Raw genomic sequence first — 19425 nt, forward strand, 5'->3', positions numbered from 1 at the left:
ACATAGCCTGACTGACCATTAAAGACTGGGGATTTGCGAGGAGTTATTGCTGGGACTTCAGGAACTCCACTCTCATGGAATCTTGCACGGAGACCTAAAGCCTGAAAATATTTTGTTTGGTAAAAGAAACTATGAATAAACCAGCCATGTAAAATACATTTTGTGCACAAGTTTTAAGAATGTTATTTTGTAATGTTGTTGTTTTAATTGGTATATAATCAAGGAACATTTTTCCTTTTCTACAGATATCAACAACAAACTGTATATCGCAGACTTTGTAGCAAGCAGAAAACTGGATCTTGCACAAATGACTGCATTGTTGTCTCGGTCCAGTTATGAGGATGTTGGGGGCCCAAAATATAAGTACAAGAAGGAATCAGATATCCAAGTAAGTATATTATTATCACTGTTGTTGTTGTTGTTGTTGTTGTTGTTAATTTTGTATTGTTTGGTTGGTTAATTGACTAGTGAACATTAGTGGACATTATTTTAAATTAATCCATCACATTTTAGGTTGCAGGATGCTTGGTGCATTACATCCTGACTGATGGGCAACATCCCTATCAAACCACGACACCCTACTCCAATGATCCGTTTGGGCTATCTCAAAATGTCAGAACGGGCAACTTCACTCTTAAGTGTGAAGAAAGATGGATGAGCCAAAAAGGCATTATTACCAGAATGCTGAGCAGATCAGCTGAAGAACGTCCCACCATTAAAGAATGCCTTAAGGCTGTCACATGTAAGTACCAAGACTAACACTCTCTTCAACTTAGGAATAAAAAGTATTAGTTGCAGTGATCAACCTTATTTTTATATATTTACAGATTAACCTTATTTTTTTGTATATACAGGTTTCACACATCAGTCTGATTACAATGGAGCCACAACCAATTCTGGCAATGAGAATATAAATAAAGTAAGTACTTAATTGTTGTAAGTTTATTTACTGTATAAACAATATAAAGGTACAATTATGTAAGTGTTTTTTTTACACGAGAGATTTTATGATACTGTTTAACTCAGGGCATAAATCACTTTGATATCTTTTTAAGACCATTCTCGGAAAAGCTGTACATTAATGGGCAGGACTGTTTAAAGGCTATATATCCCAGATTTGTGAGGTTAATAATTTTCTAGATTAGCTAAAAAAAGACAGCCCTATTTATAACCATTTTATAGTATGTGATGCATGAATTTTTTTTTACCTAATTTTAAAGTTATCAGCTGTAGACTCAAAAATATATATATATTTTTCATTTTATCTTTATTTTATTGTTGTCACAGGACAGAACTGATGCAGCAAATTGCTGTCCCCAAACAGCAACTGAGATGGACATCTCAGAGACTGCTGTCTGTGATCAGCCAGAGATGACTGACAGTGACCTAATGGATTCCTGTTCTTCCACTGAAGAGGAATTGTCTGTTTGTGGAATGGTAATTAGGTGTTTCATTACATAACCAAAGATGGTGAAAAATTAATATGATTACTTTGTAAGAAAGGGAAAAACGCAGTGTGGGTATGAATGAACTCCATTATTATTTGCAAATTACTAAATAAGTTGCATTTCTTTATTTCAGACCACTGAGCAACAGGTTTCTCTATCCCTGAAAATGTCAGATGAAGATGAACAACATCAAGCTGAAGCAGATTCATCTTCTTCCACTGAAGGGGAATTATCTGGGCCTGAAATGGTTATTTGGTGTTTAATTGTAAAACCGTAAAAAACACATAGGCCTATGAAAACTGCATGAAAAGAAGTATAACTAATTCTATTATTATTATTTGTGTATAAACATGTTATTTTTCTTTATTCCAGACCCCTGGGCAACAGTTTTTCCTTCAAGTGTCAGATGAAGAACAACAACAATCAGAAGCAGAGGAATTCACAGAAAAGGACCTGATCATGGGAAAACCACCATCAAAAAACGTAACTGCAAGGGATCCAAATGCCCATGGTGGTGACCAACATAATATCAAAGTGAAAATGTCCTCAAACACTGCACTGAAACGAGTCTATGACAAGAGAAATTACTGCCTTTATTGTGAGAGGCCTTATGCAAAAATGGCGAGACATCTGAAGCAGAAGCATTCGGATAAAGTTGAAGTGGCTAAGGCACTTGCACACAGGCAAGGATCCACCATGCGCAATGTTCTGTTGAGCAAAGTGAGAAACATGGGCAATTACCATCATAACTGTTTGGTCTTGTCCTCTGGAAAAGGCCAAATAATTCCAAAAAGGCAAGCAACCCATCAATCATCATCAATGGACTATCTGCCTTGCAAGTTTTGCTATGCTATGTATGTTAAAACAGACCTGCGGAGACATCATAAGCGTTGCAAATTACAAGTTGAAGAGGATCGGTCAGTGAAAAGAAGAGTTCAAGCAAATTTTTCCCTGATGTTGCCCACAAACACTGCAATTTCCAGGGGACTCAAAAAAATTCTTGAGGACATGACTTATGATGCTGTGACTCAGGTGGTGACATCTGACATGCTGATCATTTTGCTGGGAGAGAGAATGTTCCTCAAACAAGGAGAAATTGGACAACACCGGGCCAACATCAGAAACAAGATGAGAGAACTTGCTCGACTCGTTCTGGTGGCGAGAACAATTGACAAGGACATTGTATCTTTGAAGGACTTGATCAACCCAGGAAAGTTCAACACAGTACTGGAGGCTGTAAAAACGATGACCAGGTTTGATGAGTTAATAAACAGATTCTCAGCTTCCTCAACAGCTCTTAAACTGCGCCATTCCCTTGTGATGGTGACATATATTTTGCAAGGAGAGGCTTTGCGACAAGAGGACTACACCTTGGAGGGGAGAGCAGAGCAGTTCAACAAATTAATTGAACTGGAATGGACAACACCCGTGTCATCCAATGCATTAAAGACTTGGAAGAAATGGAACAACCCCCAAATGCTGTCTCAAAATGAAGACATTAAGAAGCTCTATAATCACTTGAAATGTCTTGAAGAGGTGAACAAAAAAGCTCTGATTGACCATCCATCATGCAGCTCATGGAGTGAGCTCTCTCAAGTCACTCTGACGCAGCTGATATTATTCAATCATCATCATGAAGGAGAAGTCTCTGGCATGGAAGTGAAGACATACCTGCAGAGAAACAAAACTAGTATGCAGGATTTAATTAAGAAGAGCCTGACACCTTTTGAGAAAAAATTAATTGAGAATCTCATCATGATAGAAGTACAGGGGAAAAGGGGTTGTAAAGTATCCGTGATGTTCCCAACAAATGTCAGAGAGTCCATGGAACTTCTGATTGAGACCAGGGATAAGGTTGGGATTTCCCAGAGCAATCCATACATTTTTGCTCGTCCGTGCTATGGATCCCAGGAACACATTCGTGGATGTGACAGCATAAAGCGATATGCATTAAGCTGTGGAGTGAGACGCCCAGAAAATCTCACACCCACAAAACTGAGCAAACATGTAGCCACAATCTCCCAGATCCTTAATCTGAAAAACCATGAACTAGACCAGCTGGCAACATTCATGGGCCATGATATTGATGTCCATAGGGAGTTTTATAGACTCCCTGAAGAAACCCTTCACCCTCTGAATGACATCATACCAAACCTAAACTGTAAGTAAAGGATTTCATGTATGTCTGCATTTTGTATTAAACAAAGCAAAGGCTGTATACTTAATGTAAAAATTATTCAGTAAGTATTCATTTTAAACATTTTGATGCAGCTGAAGCGGACTTCAGCGACTCGGAGGCGGAGGATGTCCAATCTGAGCAGACTGGTACCACAAGTCAAGAAGGTAAGATTTTCTATTGCATGTAGTAAATTAATGGTAAAGAAAAATCTGTCCACTAAATGCAGTGTGACACACAATTGTTCAATCTCTTTAATTAAGTGTAAATGTTTTATTTCCATCTATGTGATTTCAGAAGATGGACATTCAGAAGAAAGGGCCGCTACCTCACGAAAGGCAGTTGTGGACATTGAAACATCACTGCGATCAAGTGAAAGGGGTATGTTACTACATTGACTTGAAACAATATTGTCTACATGGTACATCTTGACATTTGTTGACAGGAATTGATGTTGGTCATTTCCATTAATCTATTTATTCACTTACATTCTTTGTTTATTTATAGGGCAACCTAAAAAGCCCTGGTCACAAACTGAGAGAAGAATCATTGAACACCATTTTAAGGACTTCCTGAAAAAAACGAAGATCCCTGGAAAATTGGATTGTCAAAGATGCTTAGATGAAAATCAGACTTTACAACATAATGGAAGAGACTGGAAAGCAGTAAAATACTTTGTGTACAATCAAATAATAGCTATCAAGAGAAAGTTGTGACGACCAATGAGCCAGAATCCTGAGAGCTTGCATTATGCAGCATCAGTGTAATGTGCCTGAATACTGGGAGCTCGCATTATGGGGTATCAGTGTTAAGTGTCATAGCATTGGTATTTCATGTAAACGGAGCATCAGTGTAAGGGTCATAACATTGGTAGTTCATGTAAACGGAGCATCAGTGTGAGGGTCAAAACATTGATAGTTCATGTAAACATCGCATAACTGTGTCATAGTATTGATAGTTCATGTAAACATCGCATAACTGTGTCATAGCATTGATAGTTCATGTAAACATAACTGTCATAGCATTTGAACTATTGCACTTTATTACTTTATGTAACTACTGAAAGAACATCAATATGTTTAATAGCACTCATCACTGAGAGTGGAAAGTCTGCACTACCACGGGGGGGCTCTTATAGTGAGCTTATGAGATTTTTCATGTGATAAGCTGTCTTTATTACGTATCATGTGAAAATCCATTTCCATTGTTTGGAGTGCAGCAAAAGCAAGTGAGAAACTCTCAGTTTAGGAGTGTCCATGTGGATGTAAGTGTACTTAAATAAACTTTGGTTTTAAAACTGAATTCTGCATTTCTTGTTCTTTTTTCTATTTGTGTTGTAGGAACCTGTGTTATGAGTATTGCTCTCTCTCTCTCTCTCTCTCTCTCTCTCTCTTTGTGGTTGTTTTTATTTTTACGTTCTTTCTTATCAAAATTTTTATCATAATTATTCTGCTGCCATATGTGTATTATTTCATTTAAAAACAGTCCTGGCCAGGAAATCCACTTCAGTAGAGCCTTTGTATTTTGTTACAAAAACATAATAAGTCATGTCTCAAAAGACTATTTCATTTTTTCCCAAGTATTATTAATTTTGCTTTTTTAAAATGTATCCACACTGGAGCGTGATTATCATTCCATGCTATCTAAGAGTGGACTTGTGTCATTGTTAACAGTGGAACACTGTCACTCCACACAGTACAAGTGTGGACCCTTAAAGTCTTTAACTTGAATCTGGTTAAGAAATCCACATAAGCTGAGCCTGTCCATTTTGTTACCAAAAAACAAAACAAAATAAATAAACAAAAAAATAATAAATCAAGTCTCAGAGAGAATTTAGTTGATTTTTTTTTTTAAAGTACAATTAATGTTGCTTGTTTCTTTTATTCATTTATGCTGGGGTGTGAGTATCGCTCCATGCTATCCAAGAGGGAACTTGTGTCATTATTTACCACAAACAGTGGACTCCTGTCATTTCATACAATATAAATGTGAAGCTTTTTTTGTAATGTGCATCATAAAACAAACTAATTCAATATGTAGAGTAAGCACACAATTACACAGAAAAAAATCTTGTAAAAACTTTTTTGGTTACTGAACAGTTTTCAAGGTCAAATAAAAGTGATGTTAGAGTTATTAAAATGAAAAGAAATTATATTACAACTGCTCATTTTATTTTGAACTTTGTCGTGGTATATTGAAAACTGGTCAGGCAAGTATTCTGGGGTTGAACTACTTCAAAAGTCTAGTGTCTGATGTTAAATCAGTTTTTAGTACTTATTTAAAACCGCAAAGAAAAGATCATTCTACTGACCATTTTATTTTTTATTTTATCCTAGTTGGAGTTTTTTATGGTCTTCCTTTATTTTGATTTTAAAATACTTATCTAAAATACAGTGTCAAGCTTGAAACATAACACATCCACTAAAGCTGTGCCTTCCCATTTTCTTACAAAAACAATAAATTGTGTTTCAACTGACCCTAAGTAGTGTGTTCAATAGCCCCTCTACTGTCTGAGAAACTGTCTGGGCTATGAGCCATTCACACCCCTGAGGTGTGTGAGAAAACGACATGTGTGAATGAGTCATTGAAAAACCTGTTCCAGCCTGCAGGGGCAGTGCTGAGTATAGACTCACACACTCAGACACTTCCAGGTCCCCTCTTGGCAAAAAAAAAAAAAAAAAAAACACCCATGCTTTAGACATGATTTTGACATGATTTAAAGCATGACTGAGAGGGGACCTGAAAAATGTCCCCTGTGGGCTTAACGGTCCCCTCTTGGTGAATGTGTAATGACGCTGAAGTCCACTGTTGTATAGGTACGCAAGTACACACACACACACACACTCTCTATTTTCCTAATCCCTGGAAGCTGTAGTATGTGTTACACTAGTAGTTTAAGAAAATCCTTTTTAGGAGCGCATGGAAACACATACGGTATAATACTGTAATTCTCATGACACAGTGTCACTTCCATTTAAAAATTGAGATGCATTCCTCCTCTGAATTCAGACTCAGCTGAAACTCTTCATTTTTATTTCAGAAGACTGAAGACTGTTTTGTAAAAAGGATCTTTGATGTGGGACAATTTGTAATATTTTTACAAATGTCTAACTTGTGTCATGATTTAGTGCCATGTAAAATATGTTATTTTCTGTGCCCTCATTTCAGATTTGAGTGGATATGTTTGCTTAAAAGATGCTCTGTGCTTTGTCTCTTAGTGGCCCTTCACACTGCTGCTTTTAATAATCACTGTGGTCTCTGAACATATGAAGAGACATGCTGGTTTTGAACTGCCGTGAGAAGAATGAACATGTGAGAGTCCTTGATTAAAAGCTCTGTTTTCACTTTTCTCTCTTTAGAACACGCCATGTGAAATTACTCTGCTCTGACTCACTTAGCTCTCTGACCGTTGTCTCATGGGATCTCTCCTTGAGATGAGCATTATGAGTACAAGGAAAAATTTGATTGGCTGAGTGGCACCACCTGTGATGATTAAACGGATGATAACTGACTGAGATGATTTGAGGCAATTGGTCTGTGAGGTTCTGGGTCGATAATCCAGTGCTACAAATGCTGCACAAATAGAAAAACTCTCAATATTTAAATACTCAAGAATAAATTTAAGGTACTTGAACTTTACTGGAGTACAGCACTTGAGTAAATGTACTTATTTACAAGAAAAATTGCACCTGCGATTCACAGTTGTTGTGTACATTGCTACATAGCCACGGCTAACATCTATGCTGCTTATACCCCTTTTCCATCAAATTAGGGAAATGTACTTGCTTTGTGCCGTGTCTTATCTTTCACGATAATTCTGGTGTAATTTTCGATATCGTATAAACAAATTAATATCGTGATACCCGCAATATTAGGGCTTGTTGACATATTGATGTCATACTGTTGCCCACGGCAACAACATGCAAGGCTGAAAGCGAAATTAGTACCAACTCCATGGTGGTTCCAGAAAGAGGAGAAGCTGGGGTAATAACTTACCGCTCAGAGGGAACTCATTCAGCGGCTCCTCCGGCAGCAGCACAGTGCCTCTCCTTCTCCTGTCTTATAATGGGCACGCAGGAGTAGGTGGCGTCAAGTGATTAAACATTTGATAATGTAAATCTACGTGACGCTCACGGCTCGACAAAAAAACTACATAAATGTGAGTGTGTGATAGCTCTGGTAGCATAACAGCCTGTCACAGGTTAGATTGTGATGATTAGAGGAGAAATGGCAGAGCATAAAGGTCCAGGTGGGAGAAAAAAAAAAAAAAACTCAATCATTTAGGATTTTGCTAAAAGAAGGAAATCACCTGTTGATTTATATAAATATAGATCTCAGGGTACTTTTTGTATTTGGGAGCTGTTTAAATGTATAATTTGTGGTAGATTTTAATTTGTTGAACTATTAATATTGTATACAGAATCTGAATCTCACTCTGAGTTACTGTTGTTGTTTACAAACTAAAGAAATGAGAGATAATTTTTGTTTTGTTTTTACTGAATATTTGAAGGCAAAGTAAAACTACATCACTTATTTACTTCCTTACTCCTTCTCCCACCCCTAAAATGTACACATTTTTTAAACATGGGAAAAACCCACTAAAATAGACAATAGACTTCTTTCCCCTTGCCGGCAGACCACAGCTGTGTACATGGCTCTGCAGCAGAGGAATGCGCCTCTCTGTGGGTCTGTGTGTGTGTTTGTATTTTTTTCTGGTGTGTCACGTTTGACGTCACGGACTGGCTGGTAAACAGGTTCATTAACAGTGGAACGCAGCATGGAGACAGGTGAAATGTTACGGTGGTTGCTTCTTTTTCTTATTCAATCTCTCTGTCAAACACAGTGCTGACTAATTTGGAAGGTATTTTGTGACGGCCCGTCATTGCATCTTGCCGGCAAAAAGGATAAAATTAGCGTTTCAACCTGGGTGTCGTACTTCCATCAGTGGTGACCAAAGCCAATTGGAGCTGAAGCTGATAAATACCTGTGAGAGTCATTTTACCTGGGAATGAACGCCAATTGTAACCTTTCCCATTAGATAGAAAAGCCAGGGTTTAGCTGGTATTAGTGGGTTTTTTGTACAGTGAGACAGGTGCAGATACCTGCATGATATGGCAAAAATTCACTTCACTTTAAGTGTGCACACTTTTTTATTGATATTCTGTAAAAATGTGCACCTGCTGATGGCACTAGATGAAAAATCATCAAAGAGGATCACCAAAGTTTTTTTGTTTTTTTTTGCCTGACCAAATGTCTGGAGCAATTTACCGGCACATCATCCAATAGCTGTTGAGATATTTCAGTCTGGAACAAAGTGGTGGACTGACAGCCACTGTTACCTGGAGCTGCCCAGAGCTGCTGGCACGGCTACAAAAGAAAAGTATATTTTATTTTACTCTGACTGGCTCCAGCCCACTTTCACCCCGAAGCTATACCGACAAAATGATTGAGTTTTATCAGAGCATTCAGGCTGATGTGCTGTATAATCAGGATCAAAGCTCTGCATGCTGCGTAGGGATACGGGCAGTATTGCTCAGCGTTTACAGTAAAAAAGTAGGTCTCATAAACAAGTGTTTGCCTGCTGCGGTCAGCATTTCTAATCGAAATCCCACCACTAATTAGCTTAGAGATGTTGCAGAGTTGCACATTATTTTGTCAGATTCTCTAAATGCACTTACACACGTATACACAGACACACACAGTCAGAGTGTAGGCCCATGTTTGCTGTAATTAATCAGTGATGTGGGACTGCGTTCGCCAAGCAGAATGTAAAACACTGAATTTAAATGGGGAGAGCACATATTAGACACTGCTGGCCCTGCATACACAACAAGCTCCCCTCGGCCCTCTCGCCCACCTCGTATAATAAGCCGTATTTTCTACCAATTAACAGGCTTCTCTCTGTGGGGTGATCAAGTTGTTTGCCCCATCAATAAAAGAACTGTGGCTTTTGTTGTCTCAGAAGTGTCCAAGGGGCCATCAGCTTGACAGCATGTAAAAAGGTCAACACCAGCATGGTAAACCTGGGCATGAACTGAAACGAGCCACAGAGACCAGAAACTCCACCAGAGTTTTGTCTCCTGCAGACACCTCAGAGACACAGCTTTTTAAAAAGGGACCTGTTATGCTAATTTTCAGGTTCAGACTTGTATTTTGGGTTTCTACATGCTTTCATGTTTATTTTATTTTTATTTTTATTTTTTTTTTAACTTTTTATTTATGCTGTGCAGTTCATACATTCGTCTTTTCACAAATAAGCATTTTGCATTTCTCTTTAACTTTGTATGAATTTAACTAAAGGGGGAAAAAAAGATACAACAAATCAAATACCCAGTACTAAAAAAAACCCCAAAATAATAAAAAACCACACAAACAAAAGGTGCATGCTTTCATGTTTAAAAAGTGGTTTATTTTCCTCATTCTGTCTGGGCTGGAACACCTGTATCAGTCAGAGGGTGACTCTGTCTGTTTTAGTGCCGGACTCTTTAAGCCCCCGCCCCCCACCCCACCCCAAAAAAAATTTCCTCTGATTGGTCAGCGTTTATAGGTCTTTATTGGCAATCCTGCAGGGACTGTCCATTGTCCCAGCGGCCCAAAATTCTGACGCCCTGGTAGTCTCGGGGTGCTTTCAGACCTAGAGTTGTCTTGCTTTGGTCTGAATCAGGGACTTGTTCCAAAGTTGCATAATTGCCTAGAGCTGGTTCGTGTTCTCACGGCAGCATTTACAAGTGGACCAGATAAAATGCCTTGTGTGAGAAAGCTGCTCTTGATTGGTCGGAATTTCCATGTGGGAAAAATCCAGGAAGTAAACAAAACGTTGAAGAAGAGTACACTTGCAAGATAAATGTGACACTTTGTAATGTCACAATGGAGGGACAACTACGCAGGTTGATTTTAGCGCTGTTCATCGTGGACTATATTGCTGTCAATGTTCATTTTAGTCAAACCATACAGTTTGAAAACGAGGCGCGGCTCCATCTAGAAAACAATGTTTTGATGCATTGAATGTGCTGATATTAAGGCAGCACAGGAGGAGGCGCACATTAATAATCCTCCAGGACTGTAACATGCTCATGTTAAACCCAAACAATGTGTCATGTGACTGCAGTTGGTTCAGATCGAGGTCGGAACACATTCTTCGTTTGGTTTGGCCATGGATCAGTGGTTTAAACATTGCTGGTAAATGCTACAAGGGGTCGGTTAAAACATCTGGGATCGTGGGCTCAAATGCCACTAGGAAATTGAAACTAACTGCACTAAGCATTATTTTCAGAGAAACAGGACTTCAGAGCAGTGAGTGTTTGTTTTTGGATTGTTGGAGAAATGAATTTTTAGTCCAATGGGACATTCTTATGACTAATGGAGCTTCGGAATGTCAAGCCATTAGTACAATGGCATGGCACCATTCCAACAGGAATATGATCCAAAATTGGGGAAAATTGGGGCAACCTTGCTACTTGACGTTAGCTTGTTGCTACATGTAGCTATGTAAGCTATAGATAAAATCACATGCTGTTAAATAAATAAAGCTGTTTTTTTTTATTTTTAATTTCTTTAAACTCAGTAATAATTTGTTTATTTTGATCATCTGTTTTCAATACAGTAAGAAATTGTATTTCCTTTGTTAATAAAAATCTTTTGAAATATCAGTTTTATAAATTAATTTTCAGTGAGAAAATTAATAAAAATGCCAAAGAAGTAACACCCCCTAAAACCACAAACTTTAGTTTTTTCATTACTGTTTATGCACATAAATGTGTGTTTGTTTCAGTTTGAGAAAATGATCTAAAAGTAACAATTTAAAGAAATAACCAACATCTTTTAAAAATGAACTTGGTTTCTACACAGAATACAAATAACGTCCACTATAAAGTAAGTGTAAAAGAGTAATTGTGGATTTTATTTTTCTTCTGTCTCATCTTCCGCTTCTCTCCATCTCTAAACCACAAACTGTTTCCCTGCTCATTAAAGTGAAACCCAGGAGAAAATTCTCTGATTCAGAATGGGATTTTTTTCTCTCTTCCCCTTTCTACATTAATAATTGTTGTAGCAGATAATAGCTGTAATGAAGCAAAGACGTGGTTTTAATTTCAGAGGTGGTGGGAACATTTTAATCAGCACATGAACTCGAGGTTATCCTCTTTCTCTTTTGTTTTCCTTGACAGCAATTCAGCTACTATTCCAGTTCTTTCATACTTTCACAACCTTTGATACCAAAACACTTAGATACAAAGAAAGGTCAGAAACCCCGGTGTGCTGTAAATGCTTCACTTTCGCAATGTACAAGTATAGAGGTTAAAGAAACTGCAGTGTAACGTTAAAACTGGCCACACTGTTAAGGTCAGTTGTGTTGTTGCTAGGCAACAATGGAACGTGGAAGGGCAAGTTCACAGTGGTCGCAGCTCGCCACTTTGACAGGGGAAAGTTATGTTTTTGACTCCGAATTAAAAGTTGGATGCTGACGTGAAAGGTTGCTCATAGTTACAGTTTCAAAGGCACAACAATAACACAACATTAGGGGATCAACATTAGGAGAGTTTCTGTTTAATTGTGGGTTTTATTGGGGGAAACAATCCTTTATCTGGTGAAAGAATTTTGTTCTGATTTCATGGTTAATTATGTAGTTTAAAGAAGCATATGGTGTGCTATGTTTCTTGGAGGTCTGATCAGATGAATCAGTAAATGTTACTTACGATCAATTTACATTACTCTAATGACCTTTGTATGCCACAACCAAAAGAAATTCATCAGTCTGCCTTTTTGCTTTGGATCTAACAGCCTCTTGACTCTCTTGGCATCTAGTGAACCCAAAAAGAAAACACACTGAGGTTGAAGCCAGGTTTTTTTTTTTATTGCTAATGACCTTTCTTTATTGTGTAGTTTTACTTTACATTTTTCACAGTCACAGCCTCTGGCAAGCCTTTAGCTTGATTCCTGGGTTGTACCAAATACTTTAAAACTTCCAAGCTACTTTCACAATGACATTTGAAAACCAAATCAACATTGAAATGCTGCATAGCTTTTATTTTTTGTTTTCCTTTTGGCTGTTTATTAATTGCAGACAGGGCAAGACTTACCTGCGAGGGCCCCATTACAGGATCCTGCAGCTGGGTCTCAAAGGCTGGGCCTGTTGCGATGGATCAACCTGTGGTAAGCTGGTTAGGCAGCCGTAGTTTCCTCCTGGTTGGAGGTGCTGGTGGTGATAATGCAAAACAGCAGTGATATTATCTGTTGTCCCCATTGGCTAGTTAACTGCCATGCTAAAACAAGCTGGGTTATGCTAGCAGCAGATCCACTTGCGGCAGGCAATCCCAGCAGGGAAAGCCTGGTGAGGAGTTCTAGCAGCAATATAACAGCAAACAAACAACAGTTCGTATGATAGCCTATAAGAATTCAAACAAAAAGGTTTATAGGATATCCTACAAATTAGCGCCTCATGAATGACATTAGGTACTTAACATAAAGTTATTTTGTATAGGTTTATGATAGGAACATGGTGACGGTCACATGGTTCTGAAGGCCAGCCTCCTGGGAAAAGTCTCGTGTTTTGTAGGGCTGCGCCCTGAGAGTACACCAAACGTTAGTCAACCAGTCATTAGTCGGCAAAATTTCACTGTTTGCTTAGTTACAGAAAAACAAAAAACAAAAAAACAGACACAGGAAGTGGCCACACTCAGCAGTCAAGCAGGAGTCACATTAATTTACAGGGCTAGTTAATAACATGTCGGGCAGGAAATCCAAAGTGTGGGATCATTTTGAGAAGGTGAAGGACGAACCCAAGGTGATATGTAAACTCATCTTCATTGGTCAACTACAAACATGACATATCATCTGAAACATGTAAGTAGCTACATGCCCATTAGCCACTTAGCACAATCATTACTACTTTGCAGACAGCGTCATTAACAGGCGGCTCGCTCAGTGTGTGACGTGCACTTGTAGATAAAATATAGGCCTATATTAATGAAGGTTCATTAATACGGTTTTGTATTTCTCTGTAATGTAGCACAGTGTTAACAATGTTACTGATACTATTCTTTCTCACACCTTCAACTCAAACCATTGTGTTGCCCCGCCCAAAATATATAATTAAATTAATATCGTAAACATACAGGCAACTAGTCGACTAATGGCCCTAAATGATGGCTATTGGTTGACTAGGAAAGTTCTTAGTTGGGGGCAGCCCTAGTCCATCCATCACCCTAACCTCCTGCCTAATGGGAACGCTTCCTCCTTTAGTCCAGTCACTTCATTGGTCACGTGATTGCAGCCTTCTCAAATACGTGGGTTATGCACAAATAACTGGCTCATGGTTACGTGGCATATGTACAAATTTTGGGGTATTACTTTTCGTAGGAAAAAGTACGAAAAGTCCATGAGAACAGCCTGAACCGTACCATAAATTACATTTATCCATCAAAGAAAATTAGTTTAATAAAAAGGAATGTTGATCTAATTTTTTAAAAGACTAACTCGTTGAACCCGGTGAATCACCATTTTTTTTAATTGACAATTTTCTTTTTCTAAAGGTTGATGATGTCACAAAATGACAAACATTCTGAGCTTCATTTGAAAACATTAATAGAGGCTTGAATGAAAATAAAAAGATATTTAATACAGCCCTACATGATTTCACATAATTTCTCCATCCTCGTTACATGTAACATCTACCAAATTTATCACCAGCCTCCTGGGATACATGGTACCTTGGTACATGCGATATATCCTATAATGATATTCTCTTGGTCTGACACAGCACAGCTTTATTACTGACCCTGTATCTTGCTTCCGTATATAAAATAAAACCAGACCGTTTCTTCTCAACTTTCTTGGAAGTTATATTTTATTTCTTGTGTGTCTGTGTGGGACTTGTTTGTGTATCTAATCATCAAACCAATAAAAATATAGTTTATTGGTATGTACAAACCAAGGACAGTACAGTAACAGTATATGGCAATAAGAAAGACCTTGGAAAGCTATGAAATGACATATCACATAATAAAACGCTGGCAGAGGGAGAGAGAAAGCAATGATGCTTTATCTCTCCATGCTTTCTCTCTTTTGGGGAGATCTATCCCAACAGGAAGTAAAAAGAAGTGTGATTCTCGACAAGCGCTCCTCTTCCCTCGTTTCCTACACGCTGTGCGCTCAATGGTGGATAATCATTTCTATGAGTCGGCCTTTTACCACCGCTGACACCCATTGTTGGACATATATAGTGAGCCAGAAGGCTGTAACTGTTGCTCAGGGGCTCTGTGTTTGTGCGGCCATTCAACATGCTGCAGAATCTTCTCCAGCAAAAAATAACAGCAGTAAATTTATGTTTTTTTATTCTGCATTTCCTTCCCTGTACATTTTGTCTGTATCTGTGTGTGTCTTTTTTTCCACACTTCCCAAAGTGCACCGCAGAAGTAAATCAACAGCCCCTGCAGCCTTCATGTCCCATAAAGCTCCTGTGCTCCCCCGCAGTCGTTCCCCTCTGTGTGTAGTTCACAGGCTGGTCCAACTCTCCTTTCTCACCTCATCTTTTAAGTACTTATTTGTTCTCTCCACCTCCTGAATAAGACTTGAGTAAGAAATCATGTACAGCTTTACGTTGGTCGTCTATTTCTCTTATCCACCAACACAGGTAGACTTGCTTGATACAGGCAACCACATCACTGCATACAAATATTGTCTGGTCTCTGCAGATTCATTTCCTCCTGTTGTACGTAGAATCTACAGTATTACAACAGGCTGGATATTTGTTATGCTGGGATGAAGCTACACAGTATCAGCCCAATAATCACCCAGTCCAATCGATGTTGGGTGTTGGGAATGTGAATTAGCGTCAGGCGTGGCTATATTTTTTTATATCCTGTGCAGTGTGTCATTGTGTAAAACATCAAACTCTGATAGAACTAAGTCCTAAGCTTGTTTTGGAAATGTCTTTGACGTGCTTCGTGATGTATTGGACGCCACGGTTGTTGATATTCCTGATTACAAATGTCTCTGGTCCCTCCCCTCCAATTACCTTTATCACGCAGGTTGTGACAGCCAACACTCCACGATTGGCCGCGGTTCACTGTAGAGTAGTCTCAATTAAAAATACATGCCTGTGCATCGTTGTGTGTTTGAATGGGACACCCGCTCATAAAAGAACTAGCCTCACAGTTATGCGCCTCCACAAACCAGTCAAGTTGCAGTTATGGCTATTTAGCCATGACATGTCGCAGCTTGTGTTCCTGAGTTATGGCATTGAATGATGGTCAGAAAAGTGCTTTGCAGGACAGTATGATGTCACAGTGAAGTTGACCTTTGACATATTGGATATAGAACGTCATTACACCACTGTTTTCAGTTTTATCCAATCCTATGCTGTCATCACCTTGTATGTGATAAGTGTAACACTTAAGAAGAAGTAGAATTATTTGATTTTAAAGTGTTGTGGCATCAAACAAAGAGGTAGTTTGTTTTTTGTTGGGGGAGGTTTACAATACAAATGATACACACATACTCTTACAATGCTTTGTGGTGTATTATTGTGCAGATAACAATAATGTTATAAATAAATAGCTTAAGTAATCATATTAAATAACACTTATCTGTTTCTAAGAAAGAAATAAGAAATTATTCTATCTATGTATCTGTCTGTTGGTCGGTCCGTCTGTCCGACCGACCGTCCGTCTGTCAAAGATACTATAATGTTTAGAAATTGTTATTTAAATAAAGGGTCCTGTTGACATGCATACCACTTGGTTTGATGGGTGAGACACTCTCCCATGGGCAGCACTAAGACGAGAGGAAGAGAAGTGACTGAGGGAAGCAAGGAGACTCGTTAGCATGATAAAAAGCACCCCAAGTGGACGTTTGTGCCAAATTTTAGGAAATTCCTGAGATATCTTGTCCACAAGTATGGGATGGACTGATGAACAATCTGAAAATATACATCTTTAAACAGTGGTTCATAGTACTAGAGCTGAAAACTGCACTGATATTTTGGTAACGTTTTTTCTAACATTTAAAAAAAACCCAAATGATTAATGACTTAATCAAAACAGCAAATTGGCATATTAATGAATCCCAAAAATAAGTGTTAGTTGCAGTCCTGGTTCACTGTGTTGTCTGATATGTCACACTTACAAGTCATGGCAGGGATTTCAAGCACAGTAATTGCTTATACTGGCATAGTGACAAAAGAAAAATACTCTGATTGTGAAAATAAGTTCCCACAGCTGGTGTCAAGGGTGAGACAAAAAATTTTAACAGCAATATATCATGGCAGTAAATCTTGTTAAATCATTCACATATCAAGTATCACTGTTTTTATTACAACACAAAAACATTAATGAATTTCCCTATTTTAAGTCTGGTACCATTTTGGCTGTGTTGCAACTGAAGAACTCATGTTCAACAGAGAGAAAGTATTTTGCTGTACAGATTAAGTCACAAATTACAGAGGCAGTGGGTATTTTTTGGACTTTACAATACTGATGGGACAACATTTATTAGTACTTACACTGTCTTATAAAGTGAAGTTCAGGAGTGGCACGGTAAACACATTGATTTTCTGGAGAAAATCGCTGGTAAAATAATGCATGTCCTTTCTGCCCTAAAAACATTCAACCTCTAAACAGTTGTGTTGCTCAGCACTTCAGCCTCTCGCCAGTTTATAGCTGTTTGACATTTGAATGATGGTGCATGAACTGATTTTGCTGCGTGCTAAAAACACTCAGAGCTCTTTCTCTCACTTAGTCTCATATTTGTTGTCTAAAAGTTGTGAAACTGGTTCCATCTCTAAAGACTTGCAGATCATTGCTGCATCATATTGCATGTACTGTCTGAAAACGTATGCTGTACATTGTTATCACTGGTAAACATTACTGCTGAAAGTTTACCCTATTACATCCACTCCTCTGTGTCAGAGCAGATGTGACTTCTTCCTCCTTGGTGGTTAATGAGCCACACCTAATCTGACACCAGGTGTTGCTCCTCAGCTATCAGCAAGGAACAAAAACCTGTAGGACACCAAACATTAGCGGGCCGAGATGGAAACAAAGGCAATGACCCGTAAACAGACAACATTTCCCTCACTTAAATAAAACAATGTGACTTTTAAAACCAGTTGTGTCAGCCACTGAGCCTGAGCAGTGCGGACTCAGAAGTCAATGTGATGTTGCAGTGGCATGGTTGTTGGTGCCAGACGGGCTGGTCTGAGTGTTTCAGAAACTGCTGATCTACTGGGATTTTCACTCACAACCATCTCTAGGGTTTACAGAGGATGGTCCGACAAAGAGAAAACATCCAGTGAGCAGCAGTTCTCTGGGTGACAATGTCTTGTTGATGCCAGAGGTCAGAGGAGAATGGCCAGACTGTTTCAAGATGATAGAAAGGCAACGGTAACTAATAATTAATTAAAACCAAGGTATGCAGAAGACCATTTCTGAATGAACAACACGTCAATCAAACCTTGAAGCAGATGGGCTACAGCAGCAGAAGACCACACCAGGTGCCACTCCTGTCAGCTAACAACAGGACACTGAGGCTACACTTCACACAGGCTCACCAAAACTGGACAATAGAAGATTGGAAAAACGTTGCCTGGTCTGATGAGTCTGGATTTCTGCTGCCACATTCAGATGGTAGGGTCAGAATTTGGCATAAACAACATGAAAGCATGGATCCATCCTGCCTTGTATCAACAGTTCAGGCTGGTGGTGGTGGTGTAATGGTGTGGGGGATATTTTCTTGGCACACTTTGGGCCCCTTAGTACCAACTGAGCATGGTTTAAACACCACAGCCTACCTGAGTATTGTTGCTGACTGTGTCCATCCCATGACCACAGTGTACCCATCTTCTGATGGCTACTTCCAGCAGGATAACGTGCCATGGCACAAAGCTCAAATCATCTCAAACTGGTCTTTTGAACATGACAATGAGTTCACTGTACTCCAATGGCCTCCACTGTCACCAGATCTCAATCCTATAGAGCACCTTTCTACAGTAGCCCAGAACAGACAAACCAAGCGCTTGCTCTAAATACGGCCATTCGTGTTTTTGCATTAGCCATCATACAGTCGTTTGCAGCCCCTCTGCAACGAGCTGAACAGCAAAACCACTTATTTTTAATATGAAACTTGGAACTTTGTTCAGTATTTTTACTGGTTTAAATCACAGGGTTTGTTTGTTTTGGAGAGGAAGACACCTCTGTGGATAACTTAGCTCCCACTAAAAACCTCATGTGTGCCAACAAAATCTACCAATCAAATGATTTAGATGGCAGACATTACTGGAATTTGCCATTGTTGGAATTTGTGACCATATTATTAACATAAATAATAACAAGCCATGAAGTGGAGAACTCCCAATTATTCCATTGATATTATTGTACATGTGCATGATATTGATCAATAAACATAATGAATATCATTATATCCACATCAGAGGCGGACTACAGTGACTGGACAATATCCGATCACATCTCTAGTGAAAACACACATGATGTGCCACAATGCCAGACACCGAGTTCCTCTCTCTTTCCCTCTCATCTGTTCTCTGACACTATTTCTGTCTGATCTCTCCGTCCCTCTCTTTCTTCCTCTCCCTGACACAGCCTCTCCCTCGCTCTCTCACATTGATTAATTCCACAGGGCTGCCGTCTGATGCTTTTCAAGCCCTGTCCTCCTACCATCGCCTGGGGCCAGGCAGACGACCGGAGGGATACTGACTCAATGGATTGAAGCTCGGAGAAAAAAGAGAGAAGTTTCTTCACCAAAGATCAAGACACTTCTTCCTCCCAGAGTTGTTGATAGAGACTGTAG

At 39.0% G+C, this 19425-nt stretch overlaps 1 protein-coding gene across 1 annotated transcript; it reads left to right on the forward strand.

Moving 5' to 3' along the window:
* The first annotated feature begins 11 nt into the window (after window positions 1-11).
* LOC125897585 (uncharacterized) lies at window positions 12-6997 on the forward strand. The gene is made up of 10 exons (XM_049590983.1): window positions 12-119; window positions 246-388; window positions 514-742; window positions 855-919; window positions 1288-1437; window positions 1582-1695; window positions 1821-3609; window positions 3720-3791; window positions 3922-4005; window positions 6984-6997. The coding sequence occupies exons 2-10, from the start codon at window positions 308-310 to the stop codon at window positions 6995-6997; spliced, it is 2598 nt and encodes an 865-aa protein (XP_049446940.1). The 5' UTR covers window positions 12-119; window positions 246-307.
* Window positions 6998-19425: the final 12428 nt, after the last annotated feature.

Source organism: Epinephelus fuscoguttatus, linkage group LG11 (genome assembly GCF_011397635.1).
Source record: "Epinephelus fuscoguttatus linkage group LG11, E.fuscoguttatus.final_Chr_v1".
In the NCBI taxonomy this organism is placed as follows: domain Eukaryota; kingdom Metazoa; phylum Chordata; class Actinopteri; order Perciformes; family Serranidae; genus Epinephelus; species Epinephelus fuscoguttatus.